At 43.8% G+C, this 26,225-nt stretch overlaps 1 protein-coding gene across 3 annotated transcripts in view; it reads right to left on the reverse strand.

Moving 5' to 3' along the window:
• GAB3 (GRB2 associated binding protein 3) overlaps positions 1–25,014 on the reverse strand; it is a 65,730-nt gene extending 40,716 nt beyond the window's left edge. For all 3 annotated transcript variants that reach the window (XR_008534982.2, XM_054641157.2, XM_054641156.2), the window contains exon 1: positions 24,794–25,014. Coding sequence is in view for 2 of the 3 variants with exons in the window: in XM_054641157.2 (XP_054497132.2) it covers positions 24,794–24,865 (72 nt within the window). In the remaining variant the exon portion in view is untranslated. The remainder of the gene's footprint in view (positions 1–24,793) is intronic.
• Positions 25,015–26,225: the final 1,211 nt, after the last annotated feature.

A 26,225-nucleotide genomic window follows, 5' to 3' on the forward strand; every position in this document is an offset into this window, starting at 1 on the left:
CTATCAGCCCCTGACCCTCCGGGGCTGGGTCACCTTCCTGGAGGTGTCAGCCCTCCCTCCTTGGCACTGCTTGGACAGGACAGGGAAAACAGCTCTCCCAGGGCTGCAGCTGGAGCTGGGCTGTTCCCAGCACGAGTGAGTTTCATAACGAGTAAGAAATAAAAATTTGGATCTTCTGCCCAGCAAAAGCAGAGCTGTCCCAAAGCCAAGTCACGTTTCTGTTGCAAACAAGTCCTAACACAAAAGTTCAACATACTTAACACTTCTGTGCAAAGACACCATTCACAGGTTTTCAGCCTCAGGGGAATTCAGGGTGTTAGTGATATGTATCAGCAAATGTGATTTATAATGTAATTGTATAATACAGTAAGAGGGTAACACTTGAGCCTGTGAGCCCCAGTGCACAGCAGGCAGCAGAAGGAAGCAGTGCTGGACTGCACTGTTTATCTGTTTGCATCAAGTTCTGGCTCCAACATATATTTCACTTACTGCTTTCTACATAGGAAGTGTCAAACAAACTGGAATTTTGAATAAGTTTTTATAAAAAGAAATCTGCAACCCCAACAGTGAAAAATTAACAAAGAAAACCCACCTAGGTAATTAAATAGAATTCATTAATTTAAAATACCTTTTAAAAGTGTTTAAATGCTTTTGTATATTTTTCCAATTCTATTTAAATGCAACTTGCTTCAAATCACACAAAATAATCCTTGCTGGGGGAAAGCAAGCTTTTCACAGTGATACCTCTTTAACAAAAAAATTGTAGGATAAAGAACATGAGTAATTGTATATTAAACTACAGCAATACCTTGATATTTATGGATGGAGATAAAGTATGCCTGTTAGCAGAAATAAGCACTACATTTATCCTAAAAACTTCACTTAATGGTAAATCATTGCACATCAGCTAATGAAACTGTATTTCAAGGAAATAAAAGGAAAAGTAGCTGTGGCAAAAAATGAGACTAAGAAATCCCAATTCATTTCAAAGATTTATACCTTCTCATTTAATATCATAAAAATCTGTGTTAACAGTACGTGAATTAATGCTCTTTATAGGGAAATTTCCTCAGGATGACTGGACTAGACTGGGGAAGTATCATGAGGGGGAGCTGTTGAAATTAAAAATAAAACTACTAGTGCTCTCAGACTGAACAGAACTTGCAGCCTGTGATCAATGGTGCTGCATGCAATGCTCTTTTTCTACCCTCAGTCATGGACTGTCACAACACAGGGCATCTGTTAACCCACAGATTAAAAGGTATCCAAGGGATAAATCATTAATCTTTATCACCACACCTTATTTCCAACAGTTGAACTCAGGTATTTTACTTGTGGTACAGCAGGCAGCTACCAGATGTTTTCCCAAGGACTCTGAGAATAATGCACGTTAACAGAATCTCTGGAGCTTCTCATGCACGTGGGATTTCCCTGGGCTCTCAGTGTCCACAGACTCTGAGCTGGTGGCTACAGCCACAACTCAATCACAGCTGGGGTTTGATCAAAGAGCAAACATGCAGATATGGCTGATACCACTTAAAAAGACCAGGTCGTGTACACATGCAGTAGCTCACACTTTGGTGAGCACGTGTGAAGCAGGCCAGCACTGAGGGACCCTTCCAGGCACAACTAATGGAGTGTGTAGGTGTGAGAGCTTACCATGACCAAAACAACACCAAAAAAACCCCAAATAAACACCACCACATACAGATGTCAAACACTGCAGCTCAGCTCCCTGTAAACTTAGGCTTTTCTCTACTACACCAGGAAAAGAAAACCAGAACAGAATACCTGTTACTCAGGCTCCTTCAGACTGCAGATCTTTTTCCTTACAGTTTCATAACCCATCACAAAGCATGCCAGTGTTTTTCCATCCACTGCTCTTGGGCAGCAATCCTGATACAAACTGTGCCCTACAACACAAACCCAGGTAGGCACCCCACGCCATGGCTCTTCTACACTGAGAGGCTCTCTCACAGCAACCAATTTCACATCAGCAAAGATGTTACATCATCCTGAAGGTCTGTGTGCATTCTCATAAAGTTTCTGAAATTCTCTGCAAAAGGCAAGTTGGCTACAGAGACAAGAACTTCCTGTCCCAGTCTTGAAGGTTGGTGAAGGTTCATTCTTCAGCAACCTCTTGCTGTCATTGTCTGACCCAGTTCCAGGAGCAGGAAGCTGTGGTGCTGTATTGTCACTTCTGGCACCCAAACTCCACCTGATCTGCCCTGCCTGCAGAGCAGGGATGGTGACAGGAGCTGGAAGCAGAAGCATGAACTTCACAGTGGCTGGTTTTGCTAAGTGAATCCCATAAAAAGTGATGTGAGATAAAGGCTGTGTGAGCACAGAGCAAACAAACACTCTACACAGATCCTGAGACTCCAGTGAGCTTAGCACAGTTAGAGGAGTCTCTGTCTCTCATGTCCAAAAGGAAATTTCTGAAATTCAGCCTGACAGGAATTTTTCTGTCAAAGGCTGTTTCCTGAGGGTATCAAAAAATGCCCAATCGTTCATGACCGAATAATTTGCCCGTCAAGCTAAGGTCCCAGTTCCAGAAAATTCTTAAGCACATGCTTCACAGCAAGCTCAGGAGCAGTTTTGACCTCATTTAAACTAAAATTTAAAGAATTGAGCCTGCTTATTTTTTTGCCAGTGTCCAAGTTTTCCCTGCCATTTTCACTGCCCAAAGTGTGAGCAGCATCTGGCAAGATTAAAGGAGAATTTTGACTCTGACTAAGTGAAGTGCTCCTATTTAACCATCTTCTTGCTTCAAGACAGTGAAGATTTTCTTTCAGAAGAATGCTGTTGCACAGTGTGTATTTAACACATACACATTGGTATGGCACAAAACTGAAGGGACACTTCCTCTTCTAAAGCAAAAGCCATGCACCAAGAGGCCAGCAAGCACCATGAACATGTGCATGAGAGGGACATGGAAATCTTCTGAGGTGTTGAATGGTTGACATCTAATAATTTTGATTTGCAAATATGCCATATAAAACCAGCAGCACAATTAACCTCTTTCTGCATGGGAAGAAGCTCTTCCCCTGGTTCAGCAGAGAGAGTGAGGCAAGGTTTGCTTCTTCAAGTCTTGCAATGATTCCCTAATTATTTGGAAGTGGTGGAGTCATCATCCCAGGAGGTACTTAAAAGACATGTAGATGTGGTACTTGGAGCCATGGTTTAGTGGTGGGCTTGGCAGTGCTGGGTTAACTGGTTGGACTCCATGATTTTGAAGGTTTTTATCCAACCTAAATGATTCTGTGATTCTGTGATAAGGGATCTTGGCCTATGGGAGCTCAAACTGTGGAAATGGAAGAGCTGTTTGTGCTCTGAGTAAGGACGTTTGAATTTGACCTGCAGAGAGCGTGTAAGGCTGCAGAGAGGAAGGGCTTTCTCTGCTGCTGCACTCAGAGCAATCTCTCTTTTGTCTAAAGGCCACTGTGGCTGTGACTCACACACAGCCATCAGACTATTAACACTTTTATTCCAACTAGTTATTTCTGGCTTTTGGCAGTTAAAATACCTGAATGCCCAGAGTGCTTCCAGGGTAACTATAGCAATTACAAAAACAAACAACAGCAGTTCGACCCATGGGTCAGCTGAAGCCAAACTCTGAATCACACACTTATTTTTTACCTATAGTTATGAAAAGGAATTTAAGCTGGACAGCAGGGCAGTTCATTTCCTAGGCACCCCAGAGGTGCTCAGCCAGAGCAGCTCAGCAGAGATGCTGTGACTGCTCACCCCCTCCACGGGAGATGTAGAGAGGTGGGTGCTGCACAGAACTTCATCAGGCACACTTTGTAAATGCACTGGAGGCTGATGGACAGAATGCAGGATCTTTCTTTTCCTGGGTATTCATGATCTGTATGTTTCAGAGAGCTCTGAAGTCAGGAGACTGCTCAAGCTCCAGACCTCCTTTACACTTTCAGTTCTTCCTGCTCCTGCAACAGTGGTCAGCTCCCTCTCAGCTGTGTCAGTAATTTGCAGCTTCATGTTGGAAGGGGTAGGGCCTTCTAGAAGAAGCCATTATGTAGTTAAATTAAGTACCTTGCATCTCAAAAATGTCACATTTTATTTTTAACCAAAATTTGCTGATGCAAGGCTGCACTGTGTTGCCTGCTTCACCACAATGGGTTCTTCTGCTCCTCTCCCTCTCTAAAACAAGTCAAAATTTACTATCTAATTTGATTATTTAGGATAATTTGATTATTTAGGGTATTGTAAAGACAGATGGCTCAGTAGCCAAACATTTTTCAAGTACATAATCCAAAAGCTGAAGTGTAATGTGAGAAACCAGATTAATCACAAATAATAAACAAATGTATGATAGCAGATAATACATATTTTAAAGATAGACAATGGTCATTGATCCTTCAGCTGTGCTTCTTATTTATTTTTTATAAAATCAATTTTGCTAAACTAGAGGGCCATGAGGTGTGTATTATCAGTAAATAAAAAAGATCAGAATAGAATGGAGCAAGACCTTTATGATTCACTAGTAAACCATGAGAAAGAAACCACCAGTCTGGAAGCATCACACCTTCCAGCAGAACAAGATGCAATAAAATGTGTAACAGGAACAGCCAAGCTAACTTGCAGACAGCTCCCAGTTCTCTAAAGCTGTGTGCCTCACCTTAACTGAACAAGATCTAAATTAAATTAAATCCAACATCTCAAGGTTTGAAAAAAAACCAACCCAAACCCGAATACACTAAAGAGAAAAAGGGAAAATATAATTAATTTTTGCTTCTTCTTCTGGATTTCATTAAAATACACAAGTACAAAATACTGTCTACAAACGTGAAGCCAGAGTTACACAGAGGAGAGAAATTCTGCGTAGGCTGAGATAATGCTTGCACATGATACCCCAAAAGGGTGGTTCTGAATGAGAAAAGAGGTTTTGTTTTTTTTTTAAGGTGTTGCCCTTGTTGCCTGGGTGCTGTTCACAGCAACAGTGCAGGAACAGCACAGAAAGGAAATCATGGGTGCTGTCAGGAGCATTCAGGGATGGGCACTGTGCAGCCTTTACAGCTTTCTACTGGGGATTAACTGACATTTTGAATAACAAATCTTCTGAATTCTATAGGGAAAGACAAGGTTTACCCTTGTGCCATTCCCAATGTCATTCTTGGTTTCCAGGCAGGAATTCTGCAGGAGTTCCCTTCAAGGAGAAAACCAAGCTAGTAAAATCCCTTCCCCTGATCCCTCCGGCCCCAACAATGCACAATATTGTGGAGTAAAAATGGAGTCATACTCGCAGGCAGCAGATATAAAAGAGACTTCTGAAAGCAGTGGTTGTACAGAGAAAGCTGTAACTGCTTTCCTTTTTTTAGACCTCATGCTTATTTGTTTAAACCACTAAGAGACATTTGCATGTTACCTTTTTCTGGTCAGACATGAGAAAAAAAACCTTAGAAATAAATTCAAGAGCAAGTAACACCTCCTGCTAACTTTCAGTTTAATTTTAACTCATGAAACACTTCAGCTAAGATCCATCACTTGATTTTACGTTCTTAAAGAAGCAAAGAGTAGGATCAAAAATGACTTTACTAAGAGGTGGAAAGAAACAACAGAACCCCAACTATTACCTTTTCTTATTTTAAACCTCATCCCACACTTGACACAAATTTAGAACTGAATGCGGAATTACTCCTACTCTTCTCCTTCACTTATGACTCTTTCTTACCACGTTTTCCAGACTGTAAATGTTCCTTGTGAGGGTCCAGTGCAACAGGAGCCATGCAGGGTGTGTGCTGCACCAGGCTGCCTGCTGCTGATGTGGTGACTAACACCTAAGGCTAATTGCTAGATTTACATTAGGCCCTCTGGGAGGTAAAATACCACCCAGTGAGGACAAAGATCTGTGTTCCACTAACAGGGATGCTAAACCAGCCAGCAGTGAGTGGATTCCAAACCCCATCTTTACAGAGGTTTTTCAGCCAGAGAGTTAAGAGTGGCTGTAGCACAGATGTGCCCATTCAGAGGGCACTGGCCCAGAACTGGTGGTTCTATGATTGATCTAGTCCTTCTGCAGATAGAAATGCCTTTTCTCAGCAGAAAATACATTTTTTTATTACTTTAAAATGCCCAGAAAGAATCAGATAGTGATGCTATCTTGATGTTTGTGTTGAAAGCCATTGCAGAATCCCGGGGAGCTGTTGTCCAGGCACATGCCCAGGAAAATGCCTCTGCCATTTGTGAAGATTCTGATTTAGAGGGGAGACCATAGAGAGAGAAAACAGTATCACACAGGAAAATTAAGAATGGCATCCTGGCCTTAGGGAAACAAGGAGAAAAATTTATTTTCTGACTTCAGCAGGTTACAAGAATAATCAGACACACACACAAAGCCATGTGTCCTGTGCATGGTACAGATAAGCAATACAATGTGATGTCTCAAACCAGGGAAATTTGCTGAAAAGCAATCTAACCCCAGAGAGCTGATGGGTTGACTGTAAGATGTAGAGGAATACTGAAAAAGCTTCCAAAGAAGGCAAGGAAGATTTTGATGACATTACTCCTTGCCCAGCAAACCGTATTTTCTTGGGGAAATTTCAAGGATTGCAACAGACAGAAAAATTTCAGACAGTGGCCACTTTCTGATTTCACACTCAACACTGTCTGAAATTGGTGGTTTCTGATGGGTATGGTCTGTGCTAAGTACAACCCAAAGAATTTTGCTCTGACTTTGGCCCTCCCTGTGGTGCTGCCATAGCTATTTCTGTGTGCAATCAGAGGAGAAGTTGGACAGATGAAGACTTGAGGAGAAACACAAAGCATTACTTTTGCCAGGCAGCTCCAAACTTACAGTGTTTGCTCAGCTGGGTTCCAGGAGCTTTTCAAGAAAAATCAACCCTGCTGACTTTTCTGGAATTCCAATGTGCTTCTTGTTTCAGATGAAACAGTGCCAGTGCCATTATTTAATGTTCATATCAGTGAAAGACTGTGTGATGCTGATTTTCTTTCACCCTCTCAGCATGGATACTCAGACTATCTTTGATACTCCTACTACCTTTTTACTGTGAATCAAGCCACCATCAAAGAACCCACATAGGAAACAAAATGGATTTAGATGCTTAAATGACTTATACAGTCTAGCCTGGGAGCAATGGGATGTTTGTGCCTGTATTACTCAAAAGGGCCCCTCTAAACCAATAATGCAGCAGACTCATGATGCTATGCTCTTTTGCACCCTTCACCCTGCTTTGCAAAAGTAAGAACTCACATTATCCTTTTCTCTTCTGAAAAAAGTTTGAACTGTCTTCCAATGATTTATTCATGTGGTGTAATTAAGCACAGAATCTGACCCAGCTTAGCAGAGGCACAATTTCCAGCTCTGTGGTTTCTCACCTCTGAGACTATTTACTATTTGCTTGCCAGTAATTACCACAACCATCTCCTGCTTTGAATTCTGGTACAGAAGAGGGTTTCCAATCAGCTTCCTTAACATTAAAGGGAACTTAATTTTAAAACTCAGCTGAATGGAGAACTTCCATGAATCAGGAAATAAAAAAATTTGCAAGTTTTTCTTCTTGCTTGTTCACCAGGTTAGTTGTTATTGGTTTCAAAATGCCCTGGCCAGCATTTCTTGTCAGTCCCTGAAGTATTTTTTGTTGTTGTTTTTTAATAATTAAAAAACAACACATTGTCCCTGTGCCTAAAGGGACAAATGCTTGGAAGTGTTTACATTTTTCACTTGTTTCTTGGAAATGATGACCCATAGATAAAAAGAATACTTCTGCAATGATAACTGGCACTTAAAGAGCTTCTAGTCTTACTGACTGTTTGAATTAATTTTTAAACCCATCACAGATGTCCATATTTTATTCTGTCAGTTCCTTATAACTTAAAATAAGTTGAGAATTATGGTTTATTATTATTGCATTGCTATCGTCATGAGATTATAATATACATAATTTAAACAATGATTTATTGGAAAAAATAAAGAAAATGGAATTTTAAGCCTATCTAGGAATTTGGGGTATTTGAGTAGTCATCTTTCAATAAATCCAAAATCAATATATTAAATATGCCATAGGACATTCCTGTCTATCTCTTTGAATACTAATATTGAACCTCAGTCTCCTCTCCACAGTGGTTTATTTCATTTTTTACAAAAATTAGGCAGAATAATCCAATTGCCTTGAATCCAGCTGGATTAGGACTTGGTGTTTGTTTAATCCAAGGCTCCTTCTCCATGTCTGATTTTGTATTTGTTCCTATTTGACAATTAAAAGGAAAATGAAAGCTTTTCTTGGGTACAAAATCCTATGCAAAATCAGGCCCATAATATACAACTAAAGCTGAAGATGAAGGAAGCACTGAAATCATCCCATGCCTGTTCCTTGCACCACTTCTTGTGTCCAGTTTGAAAAATTGGTATTTTTGCAGGCCATAGCACTCTTTAGTGTTTTTCAGGATATTTTCACTTTCATTCTTTTGCTGCAAAGAACCAATGTCTCTAGAGACAGCCTGTTGCTTGCATGCTTTCTAATCCACATTTAAATCAGAACCCATGGCATACACCTATGATTAATTTCACACATTGCTTCAGCTCTGAGGTAGAAACACTTTTCTCACAGCATTATGTGACTGATGTCACGTGCTCTGTGTGTCACAAAAACCCTCTGAGAGAGACAGCTCAGCCCCTCCAGAGCTCCAGGACCACAGCTCTGCTCACAGGAATGCAAACGTGTTCCAAGAGCCCCTTAACAGCCCCTGATTAAAGAAGCTGCCATTCAGGGGACGGAAGCAGCAAGGAGAGATCTTTTTGTTGGTTTGCCATCTTCTAAACCTGTGGCTCCTTCACTTTTATGTGGGCTAGCATGGGCCTCAGCCACCCAAGGGGGCCAGGGAAGCATCTGCAGGGATGCTGAGGATTAACAAAGCAGGAATGTGGGAGAGGTGGAGGTGGCTGTAGAGAGACACAAGCAGGAGAGCCAAGGGCCTCTGAAGAGACACTCCAGTCCTGGGCTGCAGTGAGGGCCAGACTCTTTTGGGGTTGTTTTTATTTGCACACCACAAAGCTGCTGCCTCCATCCTGACAGCTCCAGAGCTCTGTGCCAGACACAGCTGAGCATGGATGGTGCCTCAGCATGGATTGGTGGCTCTGCCTTGCCTCTGCACAGGCAAAAAGCACCAGCTCTGCATCTGCTGCCATGGGAGGCTCTAACTGGAAGGGAAGTCCCCCAGCTGATGCTGGGCACTGTTTCCACAGAGATTTACTGCCAGAGACTTCCCATGCCTAACAATCTCCTCCAGAGTTCTCTGCTTCTGGCTTGGTCCTTGATTCATTAAGGGCTTGACACTGTGAAACTGAGCATTTTTCCCAACAGCATTATATACAGGAAAGAGCAATTACAGGCTCAGGACTGAAATCACTAAATGCACTATACACACACTGTTGCACTCATTCCACTGAACTAAACTAGTAATTAATGGTATTTTCAGCAAAAAGCTGATAAACCAAACAATAATAGCAAGTCAAATGTAAAACATTGTGAGACACGGGTTTCAAAAGAACAGGGACCAAAGCTGCCAAGGCCTCCTGTATTTGGGTAACTACCTGAGCTCCTCTTTCCCCAACCTTTTCCACAGTTATACCCTGACCTTAGAAGCTGAGTGTTATTATCATCATGTCAGAGTTCCCTTCTGACATAACAGGTGTTGGTTAGAAGTTTGTCAAGTCAGTGTTTATTTTTAACACCTGGATTACCAACAGCCATTGGATGTGTCCCTGTTTCCGTGTTCCCTGGTGTGGAGTCCCTGCCCTGGGGCTCTGGTATTTGCTGACTAACAGAGAGCCCTGTAGGCTGTTCCAGAGGCTCAGACTCACACTGGGAACAGAAGAGGCAAGCTCTGCACCAGCACAGTGATAATTGGTGGCTTGAGACAGAGTTTTTCAGGTAAGTTGCTGCAGGCAGAAAGGGCATTGCACTGGCAGAGCCCTTGCCACCAGCAGTTTGTGCTTCCTACGAGATCCTTCCACAAAAGGCTGAGATGTTTTCCAGCACTTTGGCATTTCCCTTTGCTGCTCTGGAGGCTGCTCCAAGGTCCTTAGCAGAAACAGGCCAGGCCTGCTTCCACCATTCCCATTTGAACACAGCCCCTGGACAAGGGAGTCAGCTCTGGGCTGGATCTGAGGGAATATGAGGAACACACAGTTTTCCAGACAGCCACTGATGTTCAAGCATGGAAGAAACACAGTTTGATTATTGCATTCTGATTACTCTATTGCACAAGCGTGCTATGAACAAAAAAGTTATGCAAAACTCATAGTGGATTTTACTTTTTCTTATTTAACTGTTTTATTGTAAGCATGTACAATGTCCCCAAAAATAATTTTTGTTGGAAAAAAAAAAAAAGAGCCAGCATAGCAAAGTTTTAAACATCCTTCTGCTTCTTTACAATAAGACAGATGATCATGACGTTTCATTTTTCCCTTTACTAGTTTAAAACTTTCCACTTTATCTCAGAGTCCTTATCCTGAGAGATTCTTCAGAGAGTTTGATTGTACAAGCAGTGAATGGAGACCTGGGTTTTTTGTTGTTGGTTGGCTTCTATATATACTGAATTTAATTATGGAAAATCAGAACATTCTCCTTGCTAAACACTTTCTACAGGTCCAGTAGTGAAATATCCTCAACCATGCTACTTAGTCCATGACCTGGTCCAAAGAATTTTCACTGAGGACTCACAAAATTGCTGTCCCAATGATGGGCCAACAGAACCCTTGGATGAGCTCAGTAAATTGAGATGTTTTAGTGCAGACTCCAGGGGACCAAAATAAAAATAGGAGGGATTAATTTTATTTGCAATTTGAGTAAATACATCAAGGGCAAAGGAGACACAAAATCTGAACTATGCTCTTAAGACTTGGAGATAGCAAAAGGAATCTGACAGGGCAGAGTGTGGGAAAGCAGGGATTACCCCTGCTCGTGTTGCTGCTGCTGCTGGAATCAAAGGGCTGTCTGCATTTTTACTGGCATAGCTGAGCTGCCATGAATCTGCTGGCATGAGTGAGCCATGGGAACACTCTGATATTGATAAAAAGAACATTGTTCCCAGTTTAGTTTATATTGCTCCAGAAATAGTTAAAGGAAAAAGATGTCGCTCACCCCAAGAATATCCGAGATGTTTATCAGCCTAATTATAGTGATTGAATTCACTCATCCCCATACATCTATGTGGGTTTCCTGCAGATTTCATTGGAAATGGAGGTTCTTGGAACAAGCCAGTGGCAATCATTTCATCAATGTTACACATAAACTGGTTACTGAAGCAGATTTTTGCTGAATCACTAAACATGGATTACTGGAATTTCCCACAGGAATATATTGCTCTGAATTAACAGCCTGGAAAAAAAGAAGCTTCTAACACTGGTGTGCTGAGTGGCATCACAATGTGACTGTGAGGTGTCAATGGCCATTCTAAGCTATTAAGGGTAAAGATGCTTTTTCCTGGATCTAGCCATAAGTGCTTGGGTGATTTGCAAACGGAGCCCTAAGGACTCACAAACAGCAAGCAGCAAAACAGATCCTCTGGAGAAAGTCAGTTGCAAATCTGCAAATTGTCCAGTTCTTAAACAAAGAGATGTAGAGATTTTTCAAGATTTTCTGAAGTTTTTTTCCTAAAACCCCCCAAGAGTTGAAGTTGTTAGGGAAGGTGCAAGCCACATTGGAAGCACATGAAATATCTAAATATCTCTGGCCACTAGACTTCACTGCTGGAAGAACAGGAATTGTAGGAAATAACCCCAAAACATGCCAACAAGGCTGTTCTGTGGCCCAAAGCAGGAGGTTTTCCTCCCCCAGAGGTGCCAGCTCAGCCAGAGAGCTGCTGCCTCAGGCAGGAGCAGTCAGTAATGTCACTCTGGTGTCACCGGGACTGGCAAGGACTTCCACTGCTGGAGGTGGGCTCTGCTCCCTTTGGAGAGGGAAGACAAAGCCCGGTGGAGGAAATGGCTGTAATGCAGAACAGCAGAATGAAACACAGCGTGCAAGCCAGGAAAGCACCCTGGTGGGGATGCAGGGCACAGCTGGGGTAAGGAATGTGGCATCTGAGGGCACCTGTACGGACACAGGGCAGGCTCTGTGCCTGCTGCTGCATCACCACCACTCTCCTGTTGTCATCAGATGTTAGGAAGAAGTGCTTCACTCAGAGGGTGTGAGGCACTGGAACAGAGCTCAGAGAGCTGTGGCTGCCTCTTCTCTGGAAGTGCTCAAGGCCAGGATGGATGGAGCCGTGAGCAAGCTGATCTGGTGGGTGGCATCCTGGCAGGGGGCTGGAATGATCTTTAAGGTCCCTTCCAACCCAAGCCACTCTGTGATTCTGTGTTCTCACACATGCTGTGGTGCATAGCAACTCGTCTGCTGGGCCATCTGCTGAGCTGCCTGCACTCAAATTAGGACTGCAGCTCCTCCTTCCTATGTGCAGCCTTTCAAATCTTCCACCCTCCTCACTGCAAACCTTCTTCTCCTGCCTGATCCATTACATCATCCATGCTCATCAGCTGGACTGGCTGCAAGGACAGGAGGGGTTTGGCAGCCTTTGCATTGTCTCTCACCCTCAGATCAATCCCCTCACCTGGGGAGAAGCATTACAGGCACTTGCCTGCACTCTGTGTGCTGCTCCATCCACCAGGGCCATCGGTTCAGCAGTCAGCATCTGCTTTTGCATTCTGTATTTCTAGGTCCCCAGCTGGGGATGGTGCCATGGTCTACTGTTGGCCATAAGTCATGCAAATCTTATGCCAGGCAAAGCAAAAATGGCTGCACCATGCATAGATTTAATCTCTCAAATAGAATGTGAGATTTTTCAGTGAGTTCACGCTTTTTAAGAAGTTACCAATTTCTCTGCAACTCTGCTTTTATTTCTCACCATAACTCTATCTGGCTGAAATATCTTTTTGTGGAAAATGGTGTGAGTGAGATGTTACACAAAATGAACTGAAACTGTGCATTTGAACATATTCATATCCATTCACTGCCTCCTGTTTCCCATCACCAGCTGGTAAATGCTGCAGTTCCCATACCCCACACCATCTCTCCCAGTGTCACTGTAGCTACCAGGAGCTCTGATAATAATGGCAGATCTGGGGGTTTCCACTGGGATGCAAAATCCTCCTACCTGCTTTTCTCTTCCCACTCCCTTGCTGCTGAGGACCATGGCTCTGTGCTTGATCTGCATTCAGCCAATTCACAGAAAAGCTAAAGAGAAAAACCTTGAGCTCAACCTGACATTCAAGTTCAGCGTTTAAAGGTGATGAGACATCACCAGTCACAAGGTACTGTTGTTACTAGTAAGGAATATGTAGGAAAACAGTTCCAATCACTTAAATGTTCCCCATAAATATAGTCATAATGGGTTAGAATTTGAGACTACATTTTCTAGCTTCTGTTTTCTCTCTAAGCTCCTGTTTTGCTAAAGAACATGAGGTACCATTTCTATTTCAAGGGTTTTTTTCTGATGAGTCTCAGTACTTTGCACATGAAACCTTTTCAGAGAGGACAAAGAGGTATTCCAAGCTGATTCATGCAAACTCATAAAGGCAAATGAAAGCTTCACATCCAACCCTCCAGTCTGACTCTGCACCTGCCTGATTCCAGCAGTTATTAATGCCAGTATTTACTTGGCCTTTCTGTTCTTTATGGGTGCACTTGACTCTGGAAGGGAAAAGTTCTGTGCTAGATGGTACAGACTCAGTTGTGCTACAACACTACATTTCCTTGCTGCTGTTCTGTGCAGGCTCATGTGCCTTTTCTTGTTATCCCAGCAAGGAGCCATGAAGATTGTGCACCTTGAACTAAACCTGGAGTGATTCTGCACAACCATATTATTCCATGTTTCCACTCCAAACTGACTCTGACTGCAGCAACTCGAGCTGGAAGTCAGAAGTGACCAGCTGCCCTACAACACACTGCCCTTAGGATTCATGTCCATTAATGGTATAAGGTCTTACATCTGAGTGCTTTCCTCTGCTCCTTATCTTTTATTCATATGCATAGATGACACATAAAATACCTGCTTTCTTTAAAAAACCCCAATCTCTGAACTAAAACCTCGTACAATATGCTCATACAGAGATCCCAGCTCCATTTTGAAATCCAGTGAGCCCCAGAAACAAGTCAAACAGAAACCTGTCTGTGGGTGCACAGTGAGTTCTGAGCACATCAGAATTAGAGCCAGCACTGCTGATGTGCTCACAGAGCTGAGGCTGCTGAACTGCATCATTCCTCAGACCTGTCACTGTGGAGCACCTCCAGGACTGCCCCTCTCCATCCCTGTGTCCTGGGAGGGACTGCACAGCTACAGCTTCACTCAAACTCCCCTGGACTCTTCACCTCCCAGACTTGTGCTGCTGTTCTCTAATGGCAGCTTCCACTGGAACATCTCTGAGCCCATGGCAAGGTAAGTGCCACAGGGAGGGGAGTTTGTACTGACTGAGAGCAGCCATGCAAATATGCTTAATCTTCATCCAGCTAACTACAGCTTATCTGAAAGCTGCCCATGTCTGCCAGCTTCTGCCTTGGCACAATTTCATCCAGTTCAACAAAGAGCACAGGCAAACACCCCTGCAGCCCATCTGGACTGCTCCAATGGGTAACTGCTTTAATCTACCAACCAGAAAGACTACTTTTCTTACAAGTTTTAGAAAATAATTTCAAGGACCTGGAAACATCATGAAAACAAATAGATCCCTTAGGAGGACAACATAACAGAACTGCAGAGGGCATAATTCATCCTTCATTCCACTTATCAGTGCTGCTGTTGCTGGTTAAAACTGGGCAGTTTCCTGAGCATATGCAACACAGCCCTGGAAAGGACAGGCTGTAGGCTGCTCTTCTCCCAGCTGCAGACTGCTGTGGAGAAAATGCCTGGTAAAATATTATTCACTCCAAAGAGAGATAAATCATAGTAATTGCACTTTAGGGTTTGAGATAAATGCAGTCTCTGGCAAGGGTAAAGGATTTGACAGAGTCCAAATGAGGGTTTGAACTCCACAGGGGACAAGAAAGCTTCTAACACCCTCTCAGAGTGAGGCTGAATACTGGTTGTGGTAGAAAACAACCAATTGCAGCAGCAAACTTGTGATGAAAGTAAATAAACAACCCTGATGGAACCTAAACTCTTGTTGTTTTCTGACAGGGAAAGTCAGACACACCCCAAGGTCTAAAGCACTAGGGCTTGTGTGGGGCTGAAAATAGGAAAATATCCTATTAAACCAGCCATTCACATCCATCATATCAGGAAATGCTCCTGGTCATTCAAGTTCCATCCCTTCATTCAAGGAGCATTAACAAAGAAAATTTTGAACCTTGTGCTATTTAGGATCAAGACTTGTTGCATCTTTGCCTCTCGTTGTACCTCTAATTTAATCCTCTTCCATTTTATGCTAAATGTGGGATTTTCTTGAATGCTTCAAATCCAAAGGTCTCTTCCATAGGGGGAACTTGTTTGTTTGCAGAAAAGTAATAGATTTGGGGAATTACAAAAATAACACCACAAAATCTCTAACAGGACTGCATGGACTGAACTGGTTAAAGTTGTTGCTGTGGACTTCTTCCCTAACACACAAAGAAATCAGAGGCCTCAATTGTGTCAGGTGAATAACTTGTTTATAAGAAAACATATATATTTAAAGAGAAGATCTTCCAGATTAATTACAAATCTGCTAAATTAACTGACTGCTCAGCGCTGTTCCATGTCCCACCCCCTGCCAGGGGAAGCTCTGGCAGCTTCCAGCTGCTCTGCCATGGGCTCAGAGCTCCTGATGCTCCCAGAGCAGCGGGACCAAGGGTTTGGTGCTCAAGGAACACAGCCCTGAGCTTCCACACCTGCCTCAGCATCTTGCAAATAAAGCCAGAGGCCTCTCTCTGCAATTAGGGAGGCTGCTGGGCTAATTCCTGGGCTAAGGGTGCCTCTGCTTCAGCCCCCTGTGGAGGGAGGGCTGGGCTCTGCAGTGCCCCATTCACTGAGTCAGCCCTGGGGCTGGAACAGAGCTCGTGGTGCCCAGGGGCACACAGGGGCAGCAGAGCAGGATGAAATGCAGTGCCCCATTCACTGAGTCAGCCCTGGGGCTGGAACAGAGCTCCTGGTGCCCAGGGGCACACAGAGAAAGCAGAGCAGGATGAAATGCAGTGCCCCATTCACTGAGTCAGCCCTGGGGCTGGAACAGAGCTCCTGGTGCCCAGGGGCACACAGGGGCAGCAGAGCAGGATGAAATGCCCCTGCTCTTGTGCAGGTTCACAAGCCAGGCTCACAAAGAGGTTCAGGCACCTGGGGCTGCTCACAAAGAGCCCGAGCACATTTTGTGTATCTGGGCTTTGGGAACCTGCCAGACTACCCCAGAAAGGACAATGGACTCACATTTCCTGGGGTTTTTTTCCCTCAAAGCTTGCTCCCTCTGACAGGTTTTCCCTTCTGTGTGCACCTTTGCAGAGTGAATTTTCAGCAGTCCCTGGCTCCTTTGATTCCTCCAAGTACCTGCCCAATTCACAGGGGTGTGAGGTGCCACTGTTTTACTGTGTAAATTCGATCTTGCAAAGAACAAAGCCAAAAGACTTACAACTCCCAAGGTGTCGTTTTTTATACTCTGACATGCTCAGAAATTCTGTTGTAATTTCCTTCTAAGTAGTCTAGGGTTAATGAGACTGAAGAGAATAATAGGAAGGAAATAAATAATTATATATTCTCTTTTTTTTTTTTTTTTTCCAACATGTCCCAAATGTCACCTTTGACCTGGCTTTCTATTTCTGGCGTGGACTAAACTCCCTCTATTTATTTAGCAGCCTACACACCATTACAGTAACATAGCAACAGTACTTTCAGTTGTGAATTTGAAGAAAAAGCAAAGCAAAAAAAAGAACATATGAACATATTAAAACTGTTAAAGCATTGCAGTCTAGTAACACTTTCAATAAATGCATTTTTTTTTACTTTAAATACCAGAGTTATTAAGCTTCCAGTCTACAAACCCAAAGGAAAAGGATGCACAGGGGAACCAAAGCAGTGTCACCACCACAAAGCCTGTTCTTCCTATGCCAATCTGATTGTCCCCTAACCTTTCTGTTTGTCTTAATGATGTTCCAACTTGACTATTTATTGGGCTCAGAGTAGATAAAAGCAGGAGTCTGGGGAGGATTCTGAAATAATGATGGGGTTTAGCTGGTGGTTTTCCATCACTTTTCAGAAGCAGTTCAGCATTATTTTATAATCCATAGCTCAAGGCTGGTGTGACACTCAGTTATCTGTCAAAAAGGAACATTTGAAAAAGTATAAAGTGTAACAGTAACAGGAGTAATGGGAGTACCAGTCCCATTTTCAGCTGATAGTCCAAATCTCACTGTTTTACCAGGAAAGTTAACCAGTGAAGACCTATAAAAGCAGCCCTGGAGTCAGGGGAGGACCCAGGGAAAACATGTTGAAAACCTTTTTCCAGTGGGAGCAAAGCACTTGAAAATCTCAAAAACCCCAATTCCCTGAGCTACTTGAGTACTTCTTATTTTTAAACCTAAAGCCTCAGTGAGAATGCAATTATTTTCTTAGGATGGGTTCAAAATGTTGAACTTATTAAAAATAAAACTTCTTAAGCTTGCAAAGCTTCCACTATAAATATTAGTAAACAATCCAGATGATGTAGCTGGAACAGCAGTGAACACTTGGCGAGGGAGCATTATCACTTCTGAAACTGTTTCCTCACTGCTACTGTAAACTCAGCTGGCATCTCTTGGGATGTTTCCTCTCCTCCCTCGGTGATCTGATCAGCTCAGTCACCTCCGAGGGCTGGGGGCTTTTCTGTGGGACAGCAACAGCCCCTGAAGTGCAGCTTTACTTTGCTACTTGGCTACTTTACTTTACTTTACTTTACTTTACTTTACTTTACTTTACTTTACTTTACTTTACTTTACTTTCCTTTTGGGTGCCTTTGGGAAGGCACCCAAAGCTGCTTCCCCAGCGCTCCCAACCCCAGGAAGAACTTTGCTAAAGCTCATGGCTTTACTGCTCTGTTTGTCAATTCTGCAAGCAAAACACAGCTCATGCTTGTTCTGAACTATTGGCTTCTCCTTGGCACGACCAGTTCGTGTCAGTTTGAAAAAAATGGTTCCACAACTGTAAAATCCTTGAACTTCTACAAACAGTTTGCAATCTGGTATGTAAAAACAGACTGCTCACAAACTATGTGCTCTGCTGACATTACAGCAGTTGCAAAGTTAAAAAGGGTCCCCTCATGGCCATTATTCTGTCCAACAGAAATATGAATACATAACCCACGGTCTCAAGACTTGGGAGTCACAGGATGAATATTTATCACTAACAGGCCACACAGAAAGCATTGTCTTTTAAAAAAAGTGTTGTCAAAAATGAGCCAAAAACTTTCATATGACAATCTAAGTTCAGTTTAAATTAACGCTCTCATTTAAGTAATTTCAAATTCATACTAATAACAACATTTTACTGCCCTTCTGTAAAATGCTCCATGAAAAGGGATCCTGGATAGCTGAAATGTGCTGTTCAGGGCTTTTGTGGAAAGCTACAATGCAGTTTTGACTGCAGGGGTCAGGTGGGGTTTTTGGCATCAGGAGGGAAGGGAATAACAAAATCTCCAAGAACAGTTGTCTCATTCTAACAATTACAAAGCTATGAATGAATTAGCCTCAGAAAGGGAGTGTTCTTCTGGCACAAGGACTAGGCATCAGTTTTGGTCTATTTTGAACAAACACCAAGCTGCAGCAGATTCTAGAATTGAGTTTTGCATGGCTATGTGTTTGTTTGTTTATTTTTCTGATGCAACACAAACTGAAGCAAGTCAAGGATATTATTGTAAAGCAGAAAAAAGAAGTCAAAGTATTGCATTTTATTTAACAATTAAATGAGGGAGAAGAAAAAGTATTTTATCTGGCTGCATGTAATGTTTTGACATGCAAATTTTATTTCAAGACCAGCATTTTTTCCTTGCCTTATCACATTGCTAATTCATTTCCAAATCAAATGAAAAGGACAAAAAAAAAGCAAATAAAATGACTGTTTTTCCAACAAGTAACATTACAGGAATAAACTTGTCCCTTTCCCTTAAAACCTATCAAATTTTCATAACAAATATTCATAGCATTTTAATGCATCATTGGTAGAAGTAATGTGTTTACCCATATTTCCATAGATTACATGCTACAACAAAGACTTCACCAAAGTATGGCTTGTAATGCATTTTCCTCTGAGCTGTGTTTGACTGCATCACTCATTTAATTACCACTGGAGTTAACATTTCCTTCTCTATTTCAAACTAGCATGTTTTTTTAAGGCACCATTTTTGAATGCAAAGACCTGATAACTTGTGGGTTTCTGTTTTGAATAGAAACCAATAGCTGGACATTCCTGTGCACTGAAAACATGTAGTCAAAGATTAAACTGGGGCTTCAGGACTATTATGGCTCCACCCAAATAAATAGTTCAAGGGAAATTATTCTGATACACAGGTTGCCAAAAACAGCAGTGTTTTTTAGAAATTACTTCTTTCTTAGAAGTCAACCTATCTCATTAAGCATTGCACTTAAACTATCAAAACATCGTTAAAAGGGAAGAAAACGGTGTAAAATAAACACCACATTTAACCTTCCAAAACAAGGTCTGATTTGCACATAATTACAAATGTTTAATTCCAGTGATGGAAACTCCTCCCTAAAATAAATATTCTGCTGTTGTTTTACCAGTGAGATCAATTTGTACAGGATTTCACAGAGAAGGGAACGTGTAGACTGCCACACAGGAGCTCCTGTTTGAAAGCCTTCATGTTCTCAAAATTCAGCTCTTTTTTAATAGACAAACCAGATAGATAGAATATTCACTGGATTTTAAAATGAAGTAACAACAGAAAAAAATTTACAACTGGAATGAGCTGAAAGGCTCTGACAACTTTCTGCAGCCACGTGACTCCTACTTCCACCCAGCCTGTGAACCACAGTTACAAAACCCGCGCAAATTGGTTAAAGCAACTCAGGGAGCTCGGGATATTTATTCAGGAAAGTATGAAAGGAGGTCAGAATTCTCTGTTCAAAAGGGACAGGACTCAAGAGGTGAGGCTTTGTAAGGAGCATCGGGAAATAAAAAGACTTAAGGATAAAAATTAAATTTGGGTTTCTTCTTGAGAATATTTTTCAGAAACTTCCCCCAAACCCCAAAGCAGCAGAAGTACTTGACCTCACAAAGCACTTGGGGATTTCTTTCAGGGGAGGGTGGCAGTGTCCTCTGGTGACAGCAGCCCAGTGCTGGATCAGAGAGCAGATGCTCTCCATCCCACCTGCCCTTCGCTGTGCTCTGTGACTCCTGTTCCTATTACATGAACAAACTCTTCCATAATTCTACTTTACTTTTTCTTCTTAGTAACTTCCTGTTTGTTCTCCTGATAAATACCAGAACTTCAGCTAAAAATGGAGAAGTTGCCTAGATTCTCTTATCTTCTAAAGCCCCAGCCCTGCAGTGCTGCGGTTGGGCCCTGGCAGATCCCCCAACGGTCAGAGGTGCTGGGCTGGGCTCTGCTCTGTCCTTCTGGCAGCACTACTGCCCCACACACAGGCACAGCAGCAAAGAACTCTGCCCCACCAGCTTTGGCCATAGGGTACATTAATTCACACCTCTCTTTGTCTTCTCAGACCAGACACTCCAAGAAGAAGCGTGGTAGGAAGTGCAAGGCTACATTTTCCAATGTGAGCTCCATTTGGGACCCTTGTTCTAGAGATGCTGACAAGGAATTTTGATTTTCAACAATGTTTGAAGAAATCAGTCACTCAAGTAAAGTGGGAAGCTTGCCCTTTTTTGAGCAAGTGGTCTTCCCTCATCAATGTGTATAGTACTGAGGATTAAAAATAGCTCATCAGCTGGGGTACAGCTGCACAGCGTTAACTCAAATGGAGCTGCAGTGACTCACAACAAGCAAGCATCTGGATATGGCCCTTTACTACTGCAAACCACACAACACTAACAGCAGGTAAACACTGGCAGGGCATTCAGAGGAGCTACTGCTGCTGTTCCACACTGTCAGTGTGACAAACAATGGGACAGCAATTTGAGGAGAGGTTGCAATTAGCTGTGTGTTAAAATTCCCATCTCCTTCTTCTTGTCAGCACCTGAGCAATGTGTCTTCTCAATAGCACTGGTCTCTTATTTCATTAGACATTCTAGGTCCTTCTTCTATGTTGTTTTTCCTTTCATTGTGACTTTTTGCACTGGCTGTGTTAAGCCCTTTGTTTCCAAGGCCATGAAACCATTCCTTCCTTCCACCTCCTCCAATAAATAAACAACAAATAAAACAGTCAGTGATCAGATAAATTTCCACATGAAAACTGTCAAGGAGCCAGCTATTCAATGTCGACAATACAGAATTGGGATGGATGTGCTCAGCACCAATACAAGGAGCTGTGAAACCCATCAAATTTGAAGCAGATTCCCCCATTACATCGAGTTTCCTGCAGAGGCTGGTATTCACTGATCCACTAACATCAACAGCAAAAATTTTCAGTGGCTTTTCCTCCTGTGGGACTGAATGTCAAACTATGACTGATATTTAACATTTTTGGTCTAGAGCAGGATGGACTTCACCTCCATCACCACCACTTCTTAGTTTTTGTTAGCAGCTTCTTCCTCTGTCTCCTGCCCCATACCCAGCTTCCCCCAGCTCTGGCTGTTCCCTGGCACCTCTCAGGCCCACGCAGACCTGGTGGGTGAGAAAACCTGGAACCAAGTGGGGAAATGAAAGCAGCACAGCCTTCGGGTCACACTCCGAGGACAAAGGACTGCAACACACAGCAAGTACTCTCCTGGGAGACTCCTTGCACAACAGCCTCTATAGACAGGCTGACATGGTGGTTTCATGGTCCAAGTATCAGATTGAGAGAAAAGCATTGCCCATGCCATTAATTCACCATTAGAGTATTTGCCTGATGTAGCAAAGCTCCCTGTGCTTTCTAACGAATTCTTTGTGTTTAGCATTAAGCTCTCTGTTTTTACAGAAAGTTACACTAGGGTAATTAATCTCATGTTCGTTTCCTGCACATGCAGGAGAGCAGCCTTTGTTAGGGAATGATAAGACACTTCTAAGAATAGTGTTACTAAGAGCATCGGCTTTGTAAGACATTGCAGGAAAAATATAGACTCTTTAACACCTGCTTTTCACTTTCAAAGTTTTGAAAATAATGTTCTGCTTACCCAGAGGCAAATGCTGACTTGTTTATGCGTAGAAAACCTAATTGCTTTCATCAGGGAGCAAATATAAATGAAGGTATACTTTGGTTTTTAGGCTCCAGTCTTGGAAAGAATAATTTAATTTTATAAACACTGCAAATATTCCCAGTGGCTTCAGTGGGACTCTTGCAGTTCCCAATCTCACAACCTGAATTCATTGCTTTTCCTGATCTTTTAACCACATATTCCATTGAAATTAAATGGATTTTCATAATGATAGATGTAATAGATGTAGGATTAAGAATTTTTCTGTGTGTAAAACACTGGACCCTCAGGTCAGAGCTTACAAAGGCCGGATGCTGAACTCAGGAAAATGTAAACTGGGAGACAACCCCGTGAGAGCAAATGAGGCTGGGAGCGTGTGGAGGTGCCAGGAGCAGGAGGCCAGGCTGGCGCTTGAAGCTCCCTGGAAGCCTCGCTCAGACCTTGGCTTTTCCAGCAGAGCACAAAGGGTGGTGCTGAGCTCGGGGCTTTATGTATGTTGTCAGTTCAGAACCAGAGCCAACACCATTCTCCTGTAAACGGCTGACACTTGACACCTACTGAAGTCAGTTTAAACAGGCATTGTTTTAAAGCTCCGTTGTTTTTAAGCAGTCTCCGTGGCTCAGCCCGAGCTATCTGCTGCCCCAGTGCAAGATGCATGAGCTGCCATGCTGGTGAAATTCTACGAAAAATAGAGGAGAAGTAGTTTACAGCAGGTGAGAGACAATTTCCATTTGGTTTGCAGCATCCACTGTGTAACCAGTCATGTGAGAAAGGACATTTAAGCTTTGCTGTACTTGCACCAGATTTCTTTCTGCTTTATTATGGACAAAGGACTACCTTATCCTCCTAACCAGAAAACAAAGCTTAATCTGCAGAGATCTGGCTAATCTAATGGTGTTTGGAGAATAATATAGACCAAAATTCCCCTGGTTTTGTAGTGCAAAATCTGAGCAGAGCAGACTGCAAGTAGCCTTGTGAGCTGATCAGAGCCCCTGTTGTGACTATTATCTTCAGTGTATAATGGGCGCTTTCAAATCCCAGCTTTATCACATTCTGTTTTCTCTACTTTGCCCTTTTATGAATATTGAGTCATCAAAAATAGCTTCACTGACAGAGTTACTAATGATACCAGCTGGGTGAATCAGTGGCTCTTACACTGTGCCTGCCATACAGTGCTATTAGTACACTCGTTACAAAATATAGCAAAAATGAGATGCCCATCATTTATTTGCAGCTCCCGTGAGACACATCATAGTGGTTATTTTAGAATTGGAAAATGCTAACTGAACAAAGCAAATATTCAGCCACTTCAATGTAATACTGTGGTCTACAGGAAGAAACTCTGGCTAAGCATAAGTTAAAAATAATTCCAACATCAGTAAATTATCCTTTCTGCTAGTTTTTAGCCAAAGGAAAAAACACACTACCCAATGATATCCACCATATTCTTCCACAAGACAGTTATGCCTCACATTACCAGGAAAAGCTAAGATCAGCACTCCAGGGAAAATGCTGATAAACAGAAGTGAATACGACAAATGATGTAAGCTGTGCCCAGGGCTGGAGCGCCAGAGCCACGGCCAGGGGCATCCTTCGAGTACGGAGCAGAGCTCCGGGGGAAGTCAGGTTAGAAGGGCATGACTCAAACGGGTATCACCGACTCCAAAAGTGTCACAGCAGAACATAACAACGTGCCTGATGAAGAACCACCACAAATGAGTATGCAAAATGGCCCATGAGGGGCTTATATTGTTAATGCTGTCCCAAGCAAATTTTTAAGGGTCATTTATTCCTACACGGAGTGCTTTCCATGCACCCCTGCAATGAGACAGTTTCCTATGTTTGCAACACACATCCTTTTTTTTTTTTTTTTTTTTCCAGACAAACAGGCAAGCAGATAGAGAATGAAACAAGGGGCCCATAGTGCAGTTGCAGATCTCCATGCAGGGCTCGCTTCTTCTCCCCAGCCCCTTCACCTTTCAGCTATCAGGGACTTTACAGCACAGCATCTTCCAGCACCTCTTTATCACAGACCAAAAAGCTTTCTGAAGCTTTCTGCTAACAACTGCATCTGGCATTGGTAAATAAAACTATTGCATATGTTGCCTTTAGCAAGTGCCATAGAAATTACAGAGCATCTTAACAAAATCAAGCCTGAGAATTTAAATTACTAGAATTTTGGCTGTTTGGGTTTGGGTTTTTTTTTTTCCTCTTTCCTTTTAGGATGTTCTTGTCCGTCCCTGGAAAAGTGACATCTGCAATTCTATTACAACAATTCTGTTAGTTACGGCAACGTTAACTGAAACCGAAATGTGGTTTTTAACCTAAAATATGTTGCATAACAGCTGAAGTACTGTAATCTTACGAGCCGGGAAAGGTTAATTCCAGAGGGCACAAGAATGTCGGTGGAAACTAAAATACTCCATAAGCGCATGGACTTGGAATTCTTTTTGTTTTGGTCCAAGGCGAAGCCGAAACGGGCGAGAGATTTCAAAGGAAGAGTCAGCGAGCACATGCCGAAATCCCTTTAGCGAGAAAAAAATATCAGCAAAGCCTCTGCACTTACGTATCTCTTGAGTTTCTTCTCGGGGGGTGATTTGATGAGCCAGCCAGTGCAAACCACGTCCCCCGAGCTCATCTTCCCCCCGGGCGCGGAGCGGCGGAGCGGGAGCCAGGGTGCGGGCTGCCAGTGCGTGTGTGCTTGTTATGGGCGGGTGTGTGTCCGTCCGTCCGTCCGTCCGTCCGTGCGTGTGTGCGCTGGGATGCGAGTGCGTGTGCGCTGGGATGCGAGTGTGTCTGTGTGTTTGCTGGGATGTGTGTGTGTGTGTGCTGGGATATGTGTGTGTGTGTGCTGGGATATGTGAGTGTGTGTTTGCTGGGATGTGTGTATGTGTGTGTGTGCTGGGATGTGAGTGTGTGTGTACTGGGATATGTGAGTGTGTGTTTGCTGGGATATGTGAGTGTGTTGTGTGTGAGTGTGTGTGTGTGCGGACGCGTGTGCCCGGCGGTGCCCCGTGTGCGTGCCGTGTCCGTCCGTGCGGCTGTGTGTGTGTGTGTGTGTGTGTGTGTATTGTTCCCAGCCAGCTCGCACCGCAGCAATCAGCTTCCTTCAGCTGCGCTCTGCTGCGGCTCCAGCCCGCGGAAGAAGTCATGACATTGATCACTGACACGGCCAGCCCTCCCTCCGCCGCCAGCACAATGCAACACACCGAGCACGTGATGGGCGCCCGGGGCTCGCCGCCGCCGCCTGCGACACCCCCGGCAGCGGCAGCAGCAGCGGCAGCGGCAGCGGGCGGCTCCCGCGCCCGGCCGCGCATCGCCCCGGCCAGCCCGGCCCGGAGCCCCGCCGATGCCGGCGGTCCCTGCCCGGAGCCCTGCGGGTACCGGCGGTCCCTGCCCGTAGCCCCGCGGATGCCCCCTGTCCCTGCCCGTAGCCCTGCGGGTACCGGCGGTCCCTGCCCGTAGCCCCGCGGATGCCCCCTGTCCCTGCCCGGAGCCCCGCGGATGCCCCCTGTCCCTGCCCAGAGCCCTGCGGGTACCGGCGGTCCCTGCCCGGAGCCCCGCGGATGCCCCCTGTCCCTGTCCCTGCCCGGAGCCCCGCGGATGCCGGCGGCCCCGGCCCGGCGGAGCGCGGTGGGCGAGCCCCGCGGCTGAGCCGTGGGAGCGCCGGAGGCAGCGGTGACCGCGGAGGTGCCCGTGGGGACCCGGCACGAGAAGGGCTCTGGGCAAAACCAGGGCCGGTGGGGCCAGTCCCCACTGAAACCTGCACTACAGCTTCCGACATCTAACAAGCTTCGTTAGTCGGTGGATTTAGTGCTTTAGCATTTAGCCCCCTGTACGAATTTAATAGGAATAAACTTGATTTTTCTGCTCACAGATTTTTTTTAGAAACATACTGTTTCAGAAAGTGACTTCAAGGAGACTGCCACTCCACTGTCACAACTAAAAAATAGGCCCACAGAGTGCATAATATTGCTGATATCCTTGTAGTTTGTGCC

This window comes from Agelaius phoeniceus, chromosome 14, assembly GCF_051311805.1.
Source record: "Agelaius phoeniceus isolate bAgePho1 chromosome 14, bAgePho1.hap1, whole genome shotgun sequence".
Classification (NCBI taxonomy): Eukaryota; Metazoa; Chordata; class Aves; order Passeriformes; family Icteridae; genus Agelaius; species Agelaius phoeniceus.